General features: G+C 43.1%; 1 protein-coding gene across 1 annotated transcript in view; it reads right to left on the reverse strand.

The window, feature by feature from the left end:
* itga3b (integrin, alpha 3b) overlaps positions 1-15,290 on the reverse strand; it is a 135,318-nt gene that overhangs the window by 21,593 nt on the left and 98,435 nt on the right. Inside the window, exons 10-17 of the mRNA XM_067968987.1 lie at positions 15,132-15,215; positions 12,549-12,616; positions 11,642-11,781; positions 9,973-10,116; positions 8,966-9,075; positions 3,916-4,093; positions 3,191-3,268; positions 1,596-1,675 (exon numbers count right to left, since the gene is read on the reverse strand). Coding sequence (XP_067825088.1) covers positions 1,596-1,675; positions 3,191-3,268; positions 3,916-4,093; positions 8,966-9,075; positions 9,973-10,116; positions 11,642-11,781; positions 12,549-12,616; positions 15,132-15,215 — 882 coding nt within the window. The remainder of the gene's footprint in view (positions 1-1,595; positions 1,676-3,190; positions 3,269-3,915; positions 4,094-8,965; positions 9,076-9,972; positions 10,117-11,641; positions 11,782-12,548; positions 12,617-15,131; positions 15,216-15,290) is intronic.

A 15,290-nucleotide genomic window follows, 5' to 3' on the forward strand; every position in this document is an offset into this window, starting at 1 on the left:
ATATTATGATCACCTCTTCCCCAGAGGATCCTTTATTATAAGATTACTAATTAATCCTGTCTTATTACACAATACTAGATCTAAAATAGCCTCTCCTCTTGTTGGTTCCTTGACATATTGTTCTAGAAAACTGTCTTGGATGCATTCCTTGAACTTGTCCTCCAAACTACTTTTGCCAATTTGGTTTGCCCAGTTTATTAGAAGATCAAAAGTCCCCTATGATTATTGCATTACCCTTGTTACATGCTCCTCTAATGTCCTGATTTATATTCTAATACTAACTACTATTAGGGGGCCTGTAAACTACTCCTATCAGTGTTTTCTGCCCTTTTTATTTCTTAGTTCCACCCATACTGATTCTACATCCTGATTTTCTGAGCTAAGATCCCTCTCACTACTGTCTTTATCTCAACCTTTATTGTCAGGGCTACCTCCCTCCTTTTCCATTTTGCCTATCTTTTCTAAAAGTCAAGTACCCTGGAATATTTAGTTCCCAACATTGGTCACCCTGCAACCCTGCAATGGCTATAGATCAAATCCATTTATCTCTATTTGTGCCATTAATTCAGCTGTTTTGTTACGAATGCTTTGTGCATTCAGATACAGTGCCTTTATCTGTTGGCCTTTATTACAAGGAGCCTGGAACACAATTGTAAGGAAGTCTTACTGCAACTGTACAGGGCTTTGGCGAGATCACACCTGGAGCATTGTATGCAGTTTTGATCTCCTTACCCAAGGAAGGATATAGTTGCCTTAGAAGCGGTGCAACAAAGGTTCACTAGACTGATTCCTGGGATGAGAGGGTTGTCCTATGAGGAGATTGAGTAAAATGGGCCTATATTCTCTCGAGTTTAGAAGAATGAGAGATGATCTCATTGAAACATAAAAGATTCTAAGAGGGCTTTACAGGGTAGATGCTGTGAGGATGTTTCCCTTGGCTGGAGAATGTAGAACTACATGATGTAGTCTCAGGATAAGGAGTCGGACATTTAGGACTGAGATGAGGAGGAATTTCTTCATTCGGAGTCATGAATATTTGGAATTCTCTACCCCAGAGTCATGTGGATGCTCAGTCATTGAGTATATTCACAACGGAAATCGATAGCTTTTTGGACACTAAGGGAATCAAGGGATATGGGGATCGGGCGGGTAAGTGGAGTTGAGGTCAAAGATCAGCCATGATCTTATTGAATGGTGGAGCAGGCTCAAGGGGCCGTATGGCCTACTCCTGTTCCTATTTCTTATGTTCTTATGTTCTCTTATTATCTTGGTAAATCTTTTCCGTACCCTCTCCATGGACTAGGATTTGAAGTTCTTTGTATTTGTACATTCTAATCACATATTATGATGTAGAGATAGTTCAAACAAATGGATAACAGTGAGCTAATGTTCAATTCAAAATGTCAGCAATTGCTCTAGAATCCTCCTGCTGTCTGTTACATGGTGGATTGGTCCTCCCAATGCTGATTCTAACCGTACTAAAGAAATTAGATTGTGAAGCTGAAAAGAACGATAGAGATTTGCGTTCAGTTTTTAAAAAAAATCAAACTGGGAACGGACAGTTTTACAAAGATTGGAACAAGTATTATGCTTACGTTGCAAGTTGGAGTGCCACATCGATTTCCCTCATGTGAAGCGTTATTCCAGTTGCTTCTAGAATTATATTGACACTAGTCTACGAGAGAAAAATGTGACATCTGTTAGCTTTCTCTGATATTTCCCACTTTGCTACCAAGTCCTTTGATACTTTTGACCTTTCTGCTCCAAACACAATCTTGAGATCACATTGAAACCGAAGGCTTATGAACTTATTGTAGCAACCTCTGTTCTTCATCCTCCATCTTTGATTCATCAACAAAGAGCAGACATTAGCATTCTAACCATATTCTAATTACACCCTGTTTTCAATCCATAGAAATATTTAAAAATTCAAACAAATGGAGAGTTGAAATGAAATTTAATTAGTAATTGTCTTGGTGAAAGCTTCTTTAATGAAGACTTTTTAATTTGGAAAAAAGCAATTCAGTAAAAGCAATCCTGTGAGGTAGATGGTTTTGAACTCAATTTCCACAGATTGCCAACATCAGTTGTACCATTGGATTGGGGGGGTGGTGGGGGGCAAGAGAGAATAAAATGGTAGTCAGTTGCTTTACTGCAGGCAATTGCAGAATACGCTCGAGCACCCATGTGATACCCGGCTGCCATTTGGTACTTCCGACAGGTTGAATTTTCTCTGCATGCTATATTTAAACTACCCGTTAACACAATGGCATAAATTTATGTCTGGATTACTTTAGCGCAGATGTTATCCAATTAATTTTGACTATGGGGCACTGCAGGTTAAAATACCAGGTTCACTTTTGTAATCTTAGTAATCTAGGGAAAACTATTTTGGTATCATAAGTTTTAATATCACAATCTGCTTAATATTGTAATTCATGCAGCCACATAGGTTAAGGTGACTGAAGGTCTCAAGTATATTTATAAAGTGTACTTTCACCATCTATTGGCAAGGAGTGAGCACTGCATGAATATATTAAACAAGTCAGCCCAAATTGTACTGTGATTGGGGTAGGGACCCTCTGTTGGAACACTAAACTGGAGTTGGGGGGGGGCGCGGGTCTGCACCCTTAGCGTCGACCCACTTTTTTCTTCTCCTAGGCTCCTGGATCTTTGTAGCGTGCCTGCTTAGCTAGTTATTCCTGCTTCCATTTCTATCTACCGTACCACCTCAGCTACTTGCTCGTTCTCTGAGTCTCAGAAATGTCTTGAATTTCTCTCATTCGCCTCCTATTGTCTCATGTTAATATCAATGTGGCTACCTAACCATCTCGTTTTGAACACTTTACAGGTCATACTACTTTGTGTGTATGTCTTTTCCTCCATGCTCCTTCCCTTTGTTCTGTAAATTAAATGACTATATTAGCAGTTTTACATAAGCCTCTCCAGTGGAAATCTCAAAGGAAATGCGACTAGTTAACAGCTTCCTTATGATATAGAGCAGTGATAATACATTGAATACATACAGTGTTAATATACCCGATATAGAGTACAGTGGAATTAATACAATCGATATACAGGAGTACAGTATAGTTGATACATTCGATATATAGGTGCCTGGTCACCGAGTTCAACTGTGCTCTTTTTGAGCCTCTAGACCTTCATTAAAGGGAGATGAAGAATCACATACCTTCTGATTCTTTTCGAAAGGGTTTCCCAAATCACAGATCACGGTGTAACTGTCCACAGGATTGCAACGTGGTAAATCCTAAAAGAAAGGCACAATAGCAAGTTTACACTTTCTTCTTCCCCCTTCCCCTCCAGAATAAAGGCACTTCATGCTGTGGTATACTTCCATATACATTGGTAGCTCTCCAGCACTCTGTCCAAATGGTAATTCTTCATCTGTGAGCCTGGACAGTGAGTATTCGACAGCAGACAGCATCAATGCCAAGGTCGAGCCCAATCTTATTGTTGCATATTGTCTACACATGCACACTTTTAAGTCGTTGTCACTGGATAGTGATCAGGACAGAGGAACCTGTCCAATTTTTCTCTGCTCTAACTCATGTCACACTGAAGTCATTTACAGTGTCCCAGTGCAGCATGGCTAAGATCAGCTAACTCAGCATAGGCCAGAGAATCAAACATGGGACCTTTCAGAACCACATCGGCAGTGCATTTTACCAATTACCCACTAAGGGTAGGTGAGGTAGTAGATTTGAATAACGTCTGGTCTGACTTACCACTGACAAATTTAGACTCCGGTTTGTGAGAAATGCTTCTTTTATGCCTGTATACTTTATCCTTTAACTCACTCATGTCGAGATCACTTCTGAAGCAATGTAGCACTGCAACTTGGATAATCATCCCCTGCCCCCAATAATCTTAAACATCAAGTACTTGTCTACTTACTGAACGGTAACCGGAGTAGGCCAACGTATCTGGTAGTGTGATGTTCAGCCTGGCCTGGTGTGCATCCTCGCCATTAGTGGCATTTGTTGGGAAATTTGTTATGTTCACTTGCAATACAAGCTTATTGACTTGTGGGTTGATTTGTGGATTGTACTCCAAGATTTGCTTGCCATTTGTTCTGGTATTGAAGCAACAAGAGAAAGAATGGGTTCTAACTCAGACCTTGATAAAGCTTAAAGTAATTTAATGTAACAGCAACGTGGAAAGAATTGCATCCCTCTCAAGTTCTACCAATAACATTATGTTAATTATTGAAACCTCCATTCTTCTCTCACTTTCTTGTTTCAGATCTTCATTGCTGCTACTTAATATCACACATCTCTCATGTGATATGGTGAAACAGTGTGAGCTCAAAACAGTACCATGCTATGATTTACTACCAAGATCTGCTGGGTACTACTGGCACCTCCAGTCCCTGTCCTGAGAAGCAAGAACTTCACTGCCTTAGAGGTTGGGGGGAACAATTTATTGAGGGAAAAATGAAGTTTGAACGCAAAAACACAAAAAAGGAATGAAGAAGGGTCTTGGACTTTGCTCTCTGTTTCTCCACAAATGCTGAATGACCTGCTGAGTATTTCCAGTCTTATCTGATTTTGTTTTCAGATTTCCTGCATCTGCAGTATTTTGCTTGAGGTTTGAAAACCATTGTGGAGGCTGGAATTTCTGATTTTGCCTTTCCCATATCAGAGGAGGAATTGTACTTGTAACTGGGGAGACTTTTCTACTACCTCACTTGCACTAAGGATTGTTCCATAGACAATCCCTCTCTTACTTCCATGCTCCAACCCCTCTCTCTTGTTGCAGCTTTTCTTATAGCCCCCATTTTACTGATACATATTGACCGGAGTGATGTCTTTGCTCTCTGTTCCCCCTAAGCTCCAAATAGGTCATTCCTGGTGTTCTTTCCCCTTCCTGCACCCTCACGGTGTTGAAATCAAGACTCAGTGATCACGGTCTTATTGTAACTCATTCCTTTCCAGGATTTCAAAACAACCAATTAATCCACTATATAATCGCTTGAGCTAACACTGCAACCCTTTCTCTTGCTAACTTGACAATTATTTCTCCTTTCTATCCCCTACCTATCCACTCAAGACCAGCTGGCTGTCTGGACCCTCTTATGACTTGTGGTTGTGGTAGAGGGAGGGCGGGGGAAGGGCAAATGAGGGTATCAAGGGAAACGAAGCAAAGGCAGGAAAATGAAGTGGAGGTGCAAATCAGCCATGATCTAATTGAATGGCAGAGCAGGCCCAAGGGGCTAAATGGCCGAATGTTCCTATCTCCTCCACAAGTTCCAAAACAAACAATATTCTTAGTGTCAGTAGACATATCACCACCGTGGGCAAAGCAGAACAGACATTGCTTCACACAGGAACCCACGTAGCTGCAAAGTTAGAAAACTCGGGGGCAGATACCCAATGGGATTGGAATTTGAATCTTTGACCCTGATGGTGTAGAGATGCAGAGGACTAGTGGTGAAGCATTGAGGCTCAGCTAACATGTCCTTAAAAGTTTTTTTATATTTGTTCATGTGATGTGGACGTCGCTGGTGAGGCCAGCATTTATTGCCCGTCCCCAATTACCCTTAAGGTGGTGGTCAGCCGGCTTCTTGAACCGCTGCAGTCCATGTGGTGAAGGTTCTCCTACAGTGCTGGTAGGAAGGGAGTTCCAGGATTTTGACCCAGCGACGATGAAGGAATGGCGATATATTTCCAAGTTGGGAAGGTGTGTGACTTGAAGCGGAACGTACAGGTGGTGTTGTTCCCATGTGCCAGCTGCCCTTGTCCTTCTAGGTGGTAGAGGTCGCGGGTTTGGGAGGTGCTGTCGAAGAAGCCTTGGCGAGTTGCTGCAGTGCATCCTGTGGATGGTACACACTGCAGCCACATTGCTCCGGTGGTGAAGGGAGTGAATGTTTAGGGTGGTGGATGGGGTGCCAATCAAGCGGGCTGCTTTGTCCTGGATGGTGTCGAGCTCCTTGAGTGTTGTTGGAGCTGCACTCTTCCAGGCAAGTGGAGAGTATTCCATCACACTCCTGACTTGTGCCTTGTAGATGGTGGAAAGGCTTTGGGGAGTCAGGAGGTGAGTCACTCGCTGCAGAATACCCAGCCTCTGACCTGCTCTTGTAGCCACAGTATTTATATGGCTGGTCCAGTTAAGTTTCTAGTCAATGGTGACCCCCACGATGTTGATGGTGGGGGATTCGGCGATGGAAATGCCATTGAATATCAAGGGGAGGTGGTTAGACTGTCTCTTGTTGGAGATGGTCATTGCCTGGCACTTGTCTGGCGCGAATGTTACTTGCCACTTATGAGCCCAAGCCTGGATGTTGTCCAGGTCTTGCTGCATGCGGGCTTGGACTGCTTCATTATTTGAGCAGTTGCGAATGGAACTGAACACTGTGCAATCATCAGCGAACATCCCCATTTCTGACCTTATGATGGAGGGAAGGTCATTGATGAAGCAGCTGAAGATGGCTGGGCCTAGGACACTGCCCTGAGGAACTCCTGCAGTAATGTCCTGGGGCTCAGATGATTGGCCTCCAACAACCACTACCATCTTCCTTTGTGCTAGGTATGACTCCAGCCACTGGAGAGTTTTCCCCCCGATTCCCAATGACTTCAATTTTACTTAGGCTCCTTGGTGCCACACTCGGTCAAAGGCTGCCTTGATGTCAAGGGCAGTCACTCTCACCTCACCTCTGAAATTCAGCTCTTTTGTCCATGTTTGGACCAAGGCTGTAATGAGACGTGGAGCTGAGTGGTCCTGGCGGAACCCAAACTGAGCATCGGTGAGCAGGTTATTGGTGAGTAAGTGCCGCTTGATAGCACTGTCGACGACACCTTCCATCACTTTGCTGGTGATTGAGAGTAGACTGATGGGGCGGTAATTGGCCAGATTGGATTTGTCCTGCTTTTTGTGGACGGGACATAACTGGGCAATTTTCCACGTTGTCGGGTAGATGCCAGTGTTGCAGCTGTATTGGAATAGCTTGGCTAGAGGTGCAGCTAGTTCTGGAGCACAAGTCTTCAGCACAACAGCCGGGATGTTGTCAGGGCCCACAGCCTTTGCTGTATCCTGTGCACTCAGCCGTTTCTTGACATCTTGTGGAGTGAATCGAATTGGCAGAAGACTGGCTTCTGTGATGGTGGGGATATCGGGAGGAGGCTGAGATGGATCATCCACTCGGCACTTCTGGCTGAAGATTGTTGCAAACGCTTCAGCCTTGTCTTTTGCACTCACGTGCTGGACTCCGCCATCATTGAGGATGGAGATGTTTACAGAGCCTCCTCCTCCCCATAGTTGTTTAATTGTCCACCTCCATTCACGACTGGATGTGGCAGGACTGCAGAGATTTGATCTGATCCATTGGTTGTGGAATTGCTTAGCTCTGTCTATAGCATGTTGCTTCCACTGTTTAGCATGCATGCAGTCCTGAGTTGTTGCTTCACCAGTTTGGTACCTCATTTTTAGGTAGGCCTGGTGCTGCTCCTGGCATGCTCTTCTACACTCCTCATTGAACCAGGGTTGATCCCCTGGCTTATTGGTAATGGTAGAGTGAGGAATATGCCGGACCATGAGGTTACAGATTGTGCTGGAATACAATTCTGCTGCTGATGGCCCACAACGCCTCATGGATGCCCAGTTTTCAGCTGCTAGATCAGTTCTGAATCTATCCCATTTAGCACGGTGGTAGTGCCAAACACGTTGGATGGTATATCCTCACTGCGAAGACTGGACTTCATCTCCACGAGGACTGTGCGGTGGTCACTCCTACCAATGCTGTCATGGACAGATGCATTTGTGACGGTAGACTGGTGAGGACGAGGTCAAGTAAGTTTTTCCCTCATGTTGGTTTGCTCACCACCTGCCGCAGGCCCAGTTTAGCAGCTATGTCCTTCAGAACTCGGCCAGCTCGGTCAGTAGTGATGCTACCGAGCCACTCTTGGTGATGGACATTGAAGTCCCCCACCCAGAGTACATTCTGTGCCCTTGCTACTCTCAGTGCTTCCTCCAAGTGGTGCTCAACATGGAGGAGGACTGATTCATCAGCTGAGGGAGGGCGGTAGGTGGTAATCAGCAGGAGGTTTCCTTGCCCATGTTTGACCTGATGAGATTTCATGGGTTCCAGAGTGAATGTTGAGGACTCCCAGGGCCACTCCCTCCTGACTGTATATCACTGTACCGCCACCTCTGGTGGGTCTGTCCTGCCGGTGGGACAGGACATACCCAGGGATGGTGATGAAAGAGTCTGGGACGTTGGCTGAAAGGTATGATTCTGTGAGTATGGCTATGTCAGGCTGTTGCTTGACTAGTCTGTGGGACAGCTCTTCCAATTTTGGCACAAGTCCCCAGATGTTAGTGAGGAGGACTTTGCAGGGTCGACTGGGCTTGGTTTGCCGTTGTTGTGTCCGGTGCCTAGTGGTCCGATGCCGGGTGGTCCGTCCGGTTTTATTCTTATTATGCCTTTTTTAGCGAGATTTTACAACTGAGTGGCTTGCTGGGCCATTTCAGAGGGCAATTAAGAATCAACCACGTTGCTGTGGGTCTGGAGTCACATATCGGCCAGACCAGGTAAGGATGGCAGGTTTCCTTCCCTAAAGGGCATCAGTGAACCAGATGGGTTTTTACGACAATCCGGTAGTTTCATGGCCACCATTACTGATACTAGTATTTTAATTCCAGATTTTATTTAATTAATTGAATTTAAATTCCCCAGCTGCTGTGGCGGGATTTGAACTCATAACTCTGGATTATTAGTCCAGGCCTCTGGATTACTAGTCCAGTAACATAACCATTATGCTACCGTACCCTTAGAAATTCCCATCACGTATATTGTGTGCTATGTTTCCTAACATTTTGCCAATTTTCATTTATTCTTTTAAGAACTTAGCTACACAACAAAGACTTGACAGGAACCTTTCATGCCACAGGGAACAAGCTTTTAAAAATAAAGTAACAAACGACACAGATTTCCTTCTTTCCCCCTTACCTTCCGATGGGATGAAACACGTCATTGTTCCCTAATCTGCCATACTCATATTTCATTTGGAGATTGCTTTTGCAGATCCGGTCATCGCCACATTCTTTCTGAATTTGTATCTGCAAAAATATTTTTTTTTTGCATAAATGAAGCAAATATGAAACAGAAAATTATCAAAAAGTGCAAAACACTTCCTTAGAATTCAAGCCAATATAGAGAATTCAGACTTCTCTCATTGTATTTGGAAGAGGTTCTTTGGAGACTTGCACTACCCAAAATCAGTATCTTTTTATTTGCCAATTCACCCCCTCCCTTTTCGTACCCTGAAGCAGAGGCACCTGTTTGGGTATACTCCATAGGTCCCTGTTCACAGTTCAGCACCTTGGTGAAGTGTTATTATTCATAGCCGAGTCCTGATAGTATTTGTAAGCTATTCAACCACATGGGGCTTCATAGCCAAACCTAATCTTGTCCTTAGCCAATATCCTCGCATGTGCACTTTAAGCAAGGATCACTGGAGAGTCATCAGAAGAAAGCATACTGGACAATTTTGCCCTTTTTAAGTCAGGAGCACTAAGTAATTGTAGTTCCCCTTCTCCATCTCAGTGAGATCAAGTAACTCAGGACAGAACAGTGATGAAACGGGGGGTTTCTGATCTGTGCGGCGTAGCTAATTGCTGGATAAATTCGGAGAATTTTGACAATATCCTTTTAATCAATGTGGTGTTACTAACATTGTCCATAGATTGGAAACTTAAACTATCAAATCAAAATGTCAAAGTCGTCATCAGGTTTGCTGTTATATTTGAGGAAAATCTTCTAGCAGCTTTCAAACTTCTAATCAAGATACAAGAAAAATGCCTGTCAGTTGATAAGTGATTCTTCTCTCACTTCCAGCCTCCAACTTCCTCTTTTGTTCCCTCAAGCCCCAATACATTATCCTACACGCTCCTCCTCCTCCCTGCTTATTGCTCATCAACAATCACTGAACCGGTGACCATGTGTCATTGTCTTACCTCTTTTGTGCTAGTGTGCGGATGCAGTACATTCAAAATGGGAAAATCATTCATATCGACCATTCCTCGGCCTGGTGCACTTTTATTAGGAATAATGTAACTCAGAGTGATAGAAATAGGTTGAAGCTTATCCTGCACATGTTCCTGCAAAACACACAAAAGATCATTTCAGTGCAAATTAATATCAGGAACTCATCATTACTGCACAGAGACTAATATTATGTTAAGCTCCTGATGCTCAATTATGGACTTCAAACTGTAGGCCTGTGCTGAGTTATCTGGTCTCCAAGGAATTGAAGATAAAGGCACTGGACTTGGCCTCAGCAAAAGAGGAGAAAAATTAGCCAGGATTATGTTGACAGGAAGTGCTGGCAGATGTAAAATTTTTAATTATCTAATCTTTTAAAAATATGGTAATGGCGAGAAGATAATGCATCTGCAATCAAAAATCCTACATCCGGATGAAGTGGTTAACAGCAGAACACAATAGGACAAAAAACAGATCAAATGGAATGAGGATGTGGTAACAAAAATAATATAACAAGACAAGGGAATAGAACAAAGAAGAAAGAAAAGTGTCAATAATGAGACTGTGATGGATAGACTGCAGGGAAAGTCTAGACTAGAAAAAAAGCATGGTAAATGTAGATGAATTGAAGACAAGATTGTTGAGATGCACAACGGCAATGACATCTTTTTGTTTTCTATTTTTATAAAAAATTTGCTCACTTTCTCACCGAGACAGGCTGGACCATAAGCGAGTCCTATGGGGCACTGGGACGGGGGTCGTGAAGTCTGCGGTTACTGGGATGGAGGTCCCGGGATCAGGGAACAATGAGGTGTGGATGGCGGGACATGGAAACAGCAAACAGGGTTCTGAGGTCTGGAAGCACTGGCGAGGAAGGTCTCTGGGTATGAGACTACTGGGATTGGGGTGTTGAGGTCTGGGATGACTGGTGTAAAGTCTGGGGTTTGTGGGGGTGGGGGTGTTGGTGGGTACCAGAAATTGGGAGCAGGAGGCGTGATCACAGTATTGACGAGAGATATTTTGATATCCAGGTGCACTGTGGGTCAGCGTCTAGGACTATAAGGAGTGCCTAGAATCTCAGTGTTTCGAGAGGGTCTGGGGTCAGGCAGTATTTTGGAGCAGGAAGTGCACGAGAATGGAGGCTGTAAGCATTCATCAATTACCTCAGAAGTTTTAAAGTAGCCACTTCCTAGACACAGTTCCCAGCTCCGTACTATGTAGTTTCAAATGGTTTTTAAAGCACTTAATGCAATTATACTGTATTTGATGGCTGTATGTTTTACTAAAAGAGCAGCAACAGCAGTCCCAGGGAAAAGAGGGAGCAGTATTTTCACATGTTTGATATTTCTTGTGCTGTGAAACACAATAAGGACTGTGACAACAATGGAAATGGTTGCATTATAAGAGAAAGCAACATACTTTTGTTAAAGAAAAAATCAAAACCCTTCTGACTTTCAGTTTGGATGAATTTCACTTAGGAGCTTGTTTTCTTTGTTTGAAAAGGTTAACTTGTAGTCTGTACTATAACAATGTCATTCCTGAAGATATCAGAAGACATGACACTCAATATTTGCAGTTTTAAAAGACTGTACAGAGGAATTATCAAAAATAGAAAATGACTTCAAGGCAGGTGCATCTTACCATCAACTCCAGTTGGACATACTGGCATTTTGTTCCCGGCATTGAGAAAATGCCATCATAGATAGCACTGTTTGTTTTAACAAACTTAACCCGTGGAGAAGAGCGTCTGTCTTTTTCAGCCTCCAACGTGTACTTAAGAGCTGCATATAAAGAAAAACAGACCAATGTAATGGCCTCCAACAATTGGCATCGCTATAGGACTCACGTATAGGAAAGCGTCTCAAAACACTTGACGTAGATTTAAAAAAAAAGGTGACAATGAGGAAGAAAAAATTAAAGCGAGGGGGTTAGGGTAGCACACGGTCACAGAGAAAGGCTTTGACCAAACTTCACCAAAGCACTAAAATATCAGTCTGACTATACATTTTCAAACCCTAGTAACAGATGGAGACTCCCGTGATGATAGTAAATGGCTGTTCCAATCTCCACATGGTGAACATCTGCTAGAATAGGCCACGATGTACCTTGTGGAGACAGTTACTGAAAGCCGAGGCATTACTTATTCGCGTCAGACCATGTGACTTGGGCTACAAACATTTTTTGGCAAATTACATTTGAAGATGGTCGAACTAGCCACCAGTTCTTTGAATAAATTTTTTACCCCTGCTTAAAGAAAACTGACAATTATTAAGGTGGTTTATCTTGATCTTGTGAAACAATATGCAGTATAAATAGTTGGTTGATTCAGATGAATGGTAACTAGAGAGATTAAGTCAATGTTTTGATTCAATGTTTTCCAACTGTTCAAAGATCTTGATCGCAGTTTCAACTTTCAACTGCTCAAAATCATGAAAATGACTGACTCGAATGCCCACTATGTCCGATTCCCATAGTGAGGCAGTTATCTTATGAGGTTACATCTATTGCATTGTGGAAAGGCGGCAGCTCATTTGGTGGTGATACTTACTAACGTCGCGATTGTACTTTCTATTTCCAGTGCTCACAAGGTACGAGAAGCAAACCTTCACTGTGATACTAAAAAAAACACAGGCAAGATTTTTACAAGTATGTTTCATTCGCAATATAAAATGCATCTGCTTTCTGTAATTCAAATCTTTACATAATTGTAGCAATTTACTCTGCTTTTTGAGGGTACCTGGTCATCAGGAAATGCTTTTGCTCAAAAGGCACTCATTCCGTTCCTAATGTAACAACTCAGATTGTGGTAAAAGGTTACTATAATTGCTGACTTCAAAACAGGCCAGTCTTTGAACTGCAAGAATCTTAAACACTTAGCTTTAAAAACATTGTCCAACTTGCCCTCTCCTCTTCCCAGAACACCACATATTACAGCTGCATTTTTTGCTCCAAGGTTCTCTCTTATCCCAAGAGGGGACTACAGCACAATGTTTTCCCTGGACTTTTGCACAACAGAAAAGGAGGAAGAAGTCCAGAAGATTTCTATGGATGGCATGCTCTATTGGATTTCCCATAGAGTAGGTATGGACCATTGTCAGCTCTTTCCCCATGGTGTTCTCTGTTCTCACATTTCTTAAGTTATCATTAAACATTAGCATGCAAAATTAATTGGATTGGGAATATAGTGGATGAGTTATTCCAGTACATTTCCTGCAAAGTTGCTCATAGGATTAAGCCCTCTGGGGAAGGACATGGTTTGATCAGTGGTACGGTCAGGTACTCTAAACTGCAAAGCAGGACCATACACAGATGCCAGCGTGAGGGAGAGACAGAGATCTTTTATCACTTCTCAAAATCATCGCATCTACTTGGCTAGCACAATATCTTCGTTAAATTACCATGGATTGGAAGTTGGTGAGCCACCAATGTCAGAGCCCAAAATCTTTGCATCAACTACATTCCCTGCATAAAGGGTCTCTTTCTTTCTGTTACCCGTGCTCACCCCAACAGATCTCCCTCCCTCTCTAATACTGTAAAAGGGCCTCTCTTTCTCACCACATCCTCTCCATCAACAAGGTCTATTTCTTCACACCCCTGACAGGGCTCGGGGTCAGGGAGGAGAAAATAAAAGTCAGAGAGGAGAGTGGGTCCTGGAGAGTAGTCAGAACAGTGAAGTTTGAAGCAACGATGGAGAGAGGTAAGTGATGCAGGCTTGCCTGGGCCAGCGGTGGAGCCACAGTTCTGGTGGTGGGTCTGTCTGGGCCGGGGAAGCTTTTCGAGGAGACTAAGGGGCTCAGCGCCGAAGAGTGGGAGCAAGTTAGAGCCTGGAGTCACTGCAGCGAAGTAAGGATTGAGCAGGAGGCCAGGCTAGGAGGAAGTTGAGGGCAGAACTGAGCACCAGGCTGAGGGGCAACATGGTAGCGAACAAATGTTGCTTAGCAGGAAACAATGAGACAAGTATACCCACGACCAATGAAATGTCATATTTAGTGGTTCCATTCTATCCATAGCCTAATTACCTCACTCAAAAAGTGGACAGAAACTCAATTTTTATACAGTTAAAACATTAGACAATAGAATGGGGCTGCAGTGCAACCATGGCAGTGATAGGAACAGTGCTGCTTATATGTTCAGTAATGCCATCAAGCAGGTATTTAATAGTACTGCAGCTACAAAATGCAATACTGAGGATTGGAGTGACACTTCTACCCCAAACACACACCAAGAAATAGTTCTATTAATTAAAAAAATACACTGCCTTCCTCTTGTCCTGAACTTTTCTTGCTCTGGATCTCTTTGCTTTCCAGCACTTCTCAATGTCCCACACTTCATTGTTGTCCTCCATTATATCTGCAGTCTCTTCACATGCCCCCAACTCCACTCCCAGTTACGTAGCTCGTATAATCCATACATTGCGTCTGTTGCTTGTCCTCTCCGTGGCAAGAGAAATTTTAAAATTAAAAAGGGATAAAAGCCTCGTCACTCCTCAAAGGAGTGTAAAATTGGCTGGCTCTATGCAACTAGGTGTTAATATTCTCATATAATGTCAATTGCTGTTCTATATGTACTGTGGACTGAGACTGGTCAAAATCCTCAGCTTTGGGAGTTGCAAGTGGCAGCAGAGGGAGGGGAAGTTGTCATCCCTTCTGTGCAGGTAATTCAAATCCAGGTTTTAGATTTTTTTAGTAACGTATTTTCTCCCCTATTTCCCCAATGGTATCTCCTATCAAGCCTTAACTGGGCGAGCAAGCAGTGAGGCCTGCTCCCAGGCTTTTGCCAATGCTGATCCGTAATGAGTGGTTAAGAGGTACAGGATTGCGGTGCAGAGTGATCCTCCCTGGCTGCTGTTCAGTGTCTTTACACAATGGCATGGTTGAAATCTGTAACTCATGGGCCTGGTTTCTCCAATTGGTGTTATTTTAACATCAGCAATGAGCCATTTATAATTAGAGTAATGCCTCTTAGAAAATCTTGGCTATTGTGTGTGGTTTCAGCCAGGAACCCATAAGCTGCAACAATATGGCACCTTCTTAAAATGCCACTGAAATGTTATGTGGTGAATGAATACATTACCAGACGGTGAAAATAACCAAGAATTCAAGAGAAAATAACCAAGAATTCAAATGCTTACCAGGGTTTTTTTTTGCACGTGTTGGAATCGAGAATTTTCGGGCGGACGGTGAAATTTTTACTAATATTAATCACGGGCCGAGATCTGGAAAATAGACACAGGCCATCAGCTTCAGCAATTACTTCCCTTATATTCAAAGTAAGAATAAAATGACCCATG

This window comes from Heptranchias perlo, chromosome 30 (assembly GCF_035084215.1).
Source record: "Heptranchias perlo isolate sHepPer1 chromosome 30, sHepPer1.hap1, whole genome shotgun sequence".
NCBI lineage: Eukaryota > Metazoa > Chordata > Chondrichthyes > Hexanchiformes > Hexanchidae > Heptranchias > Heptranchias perlo.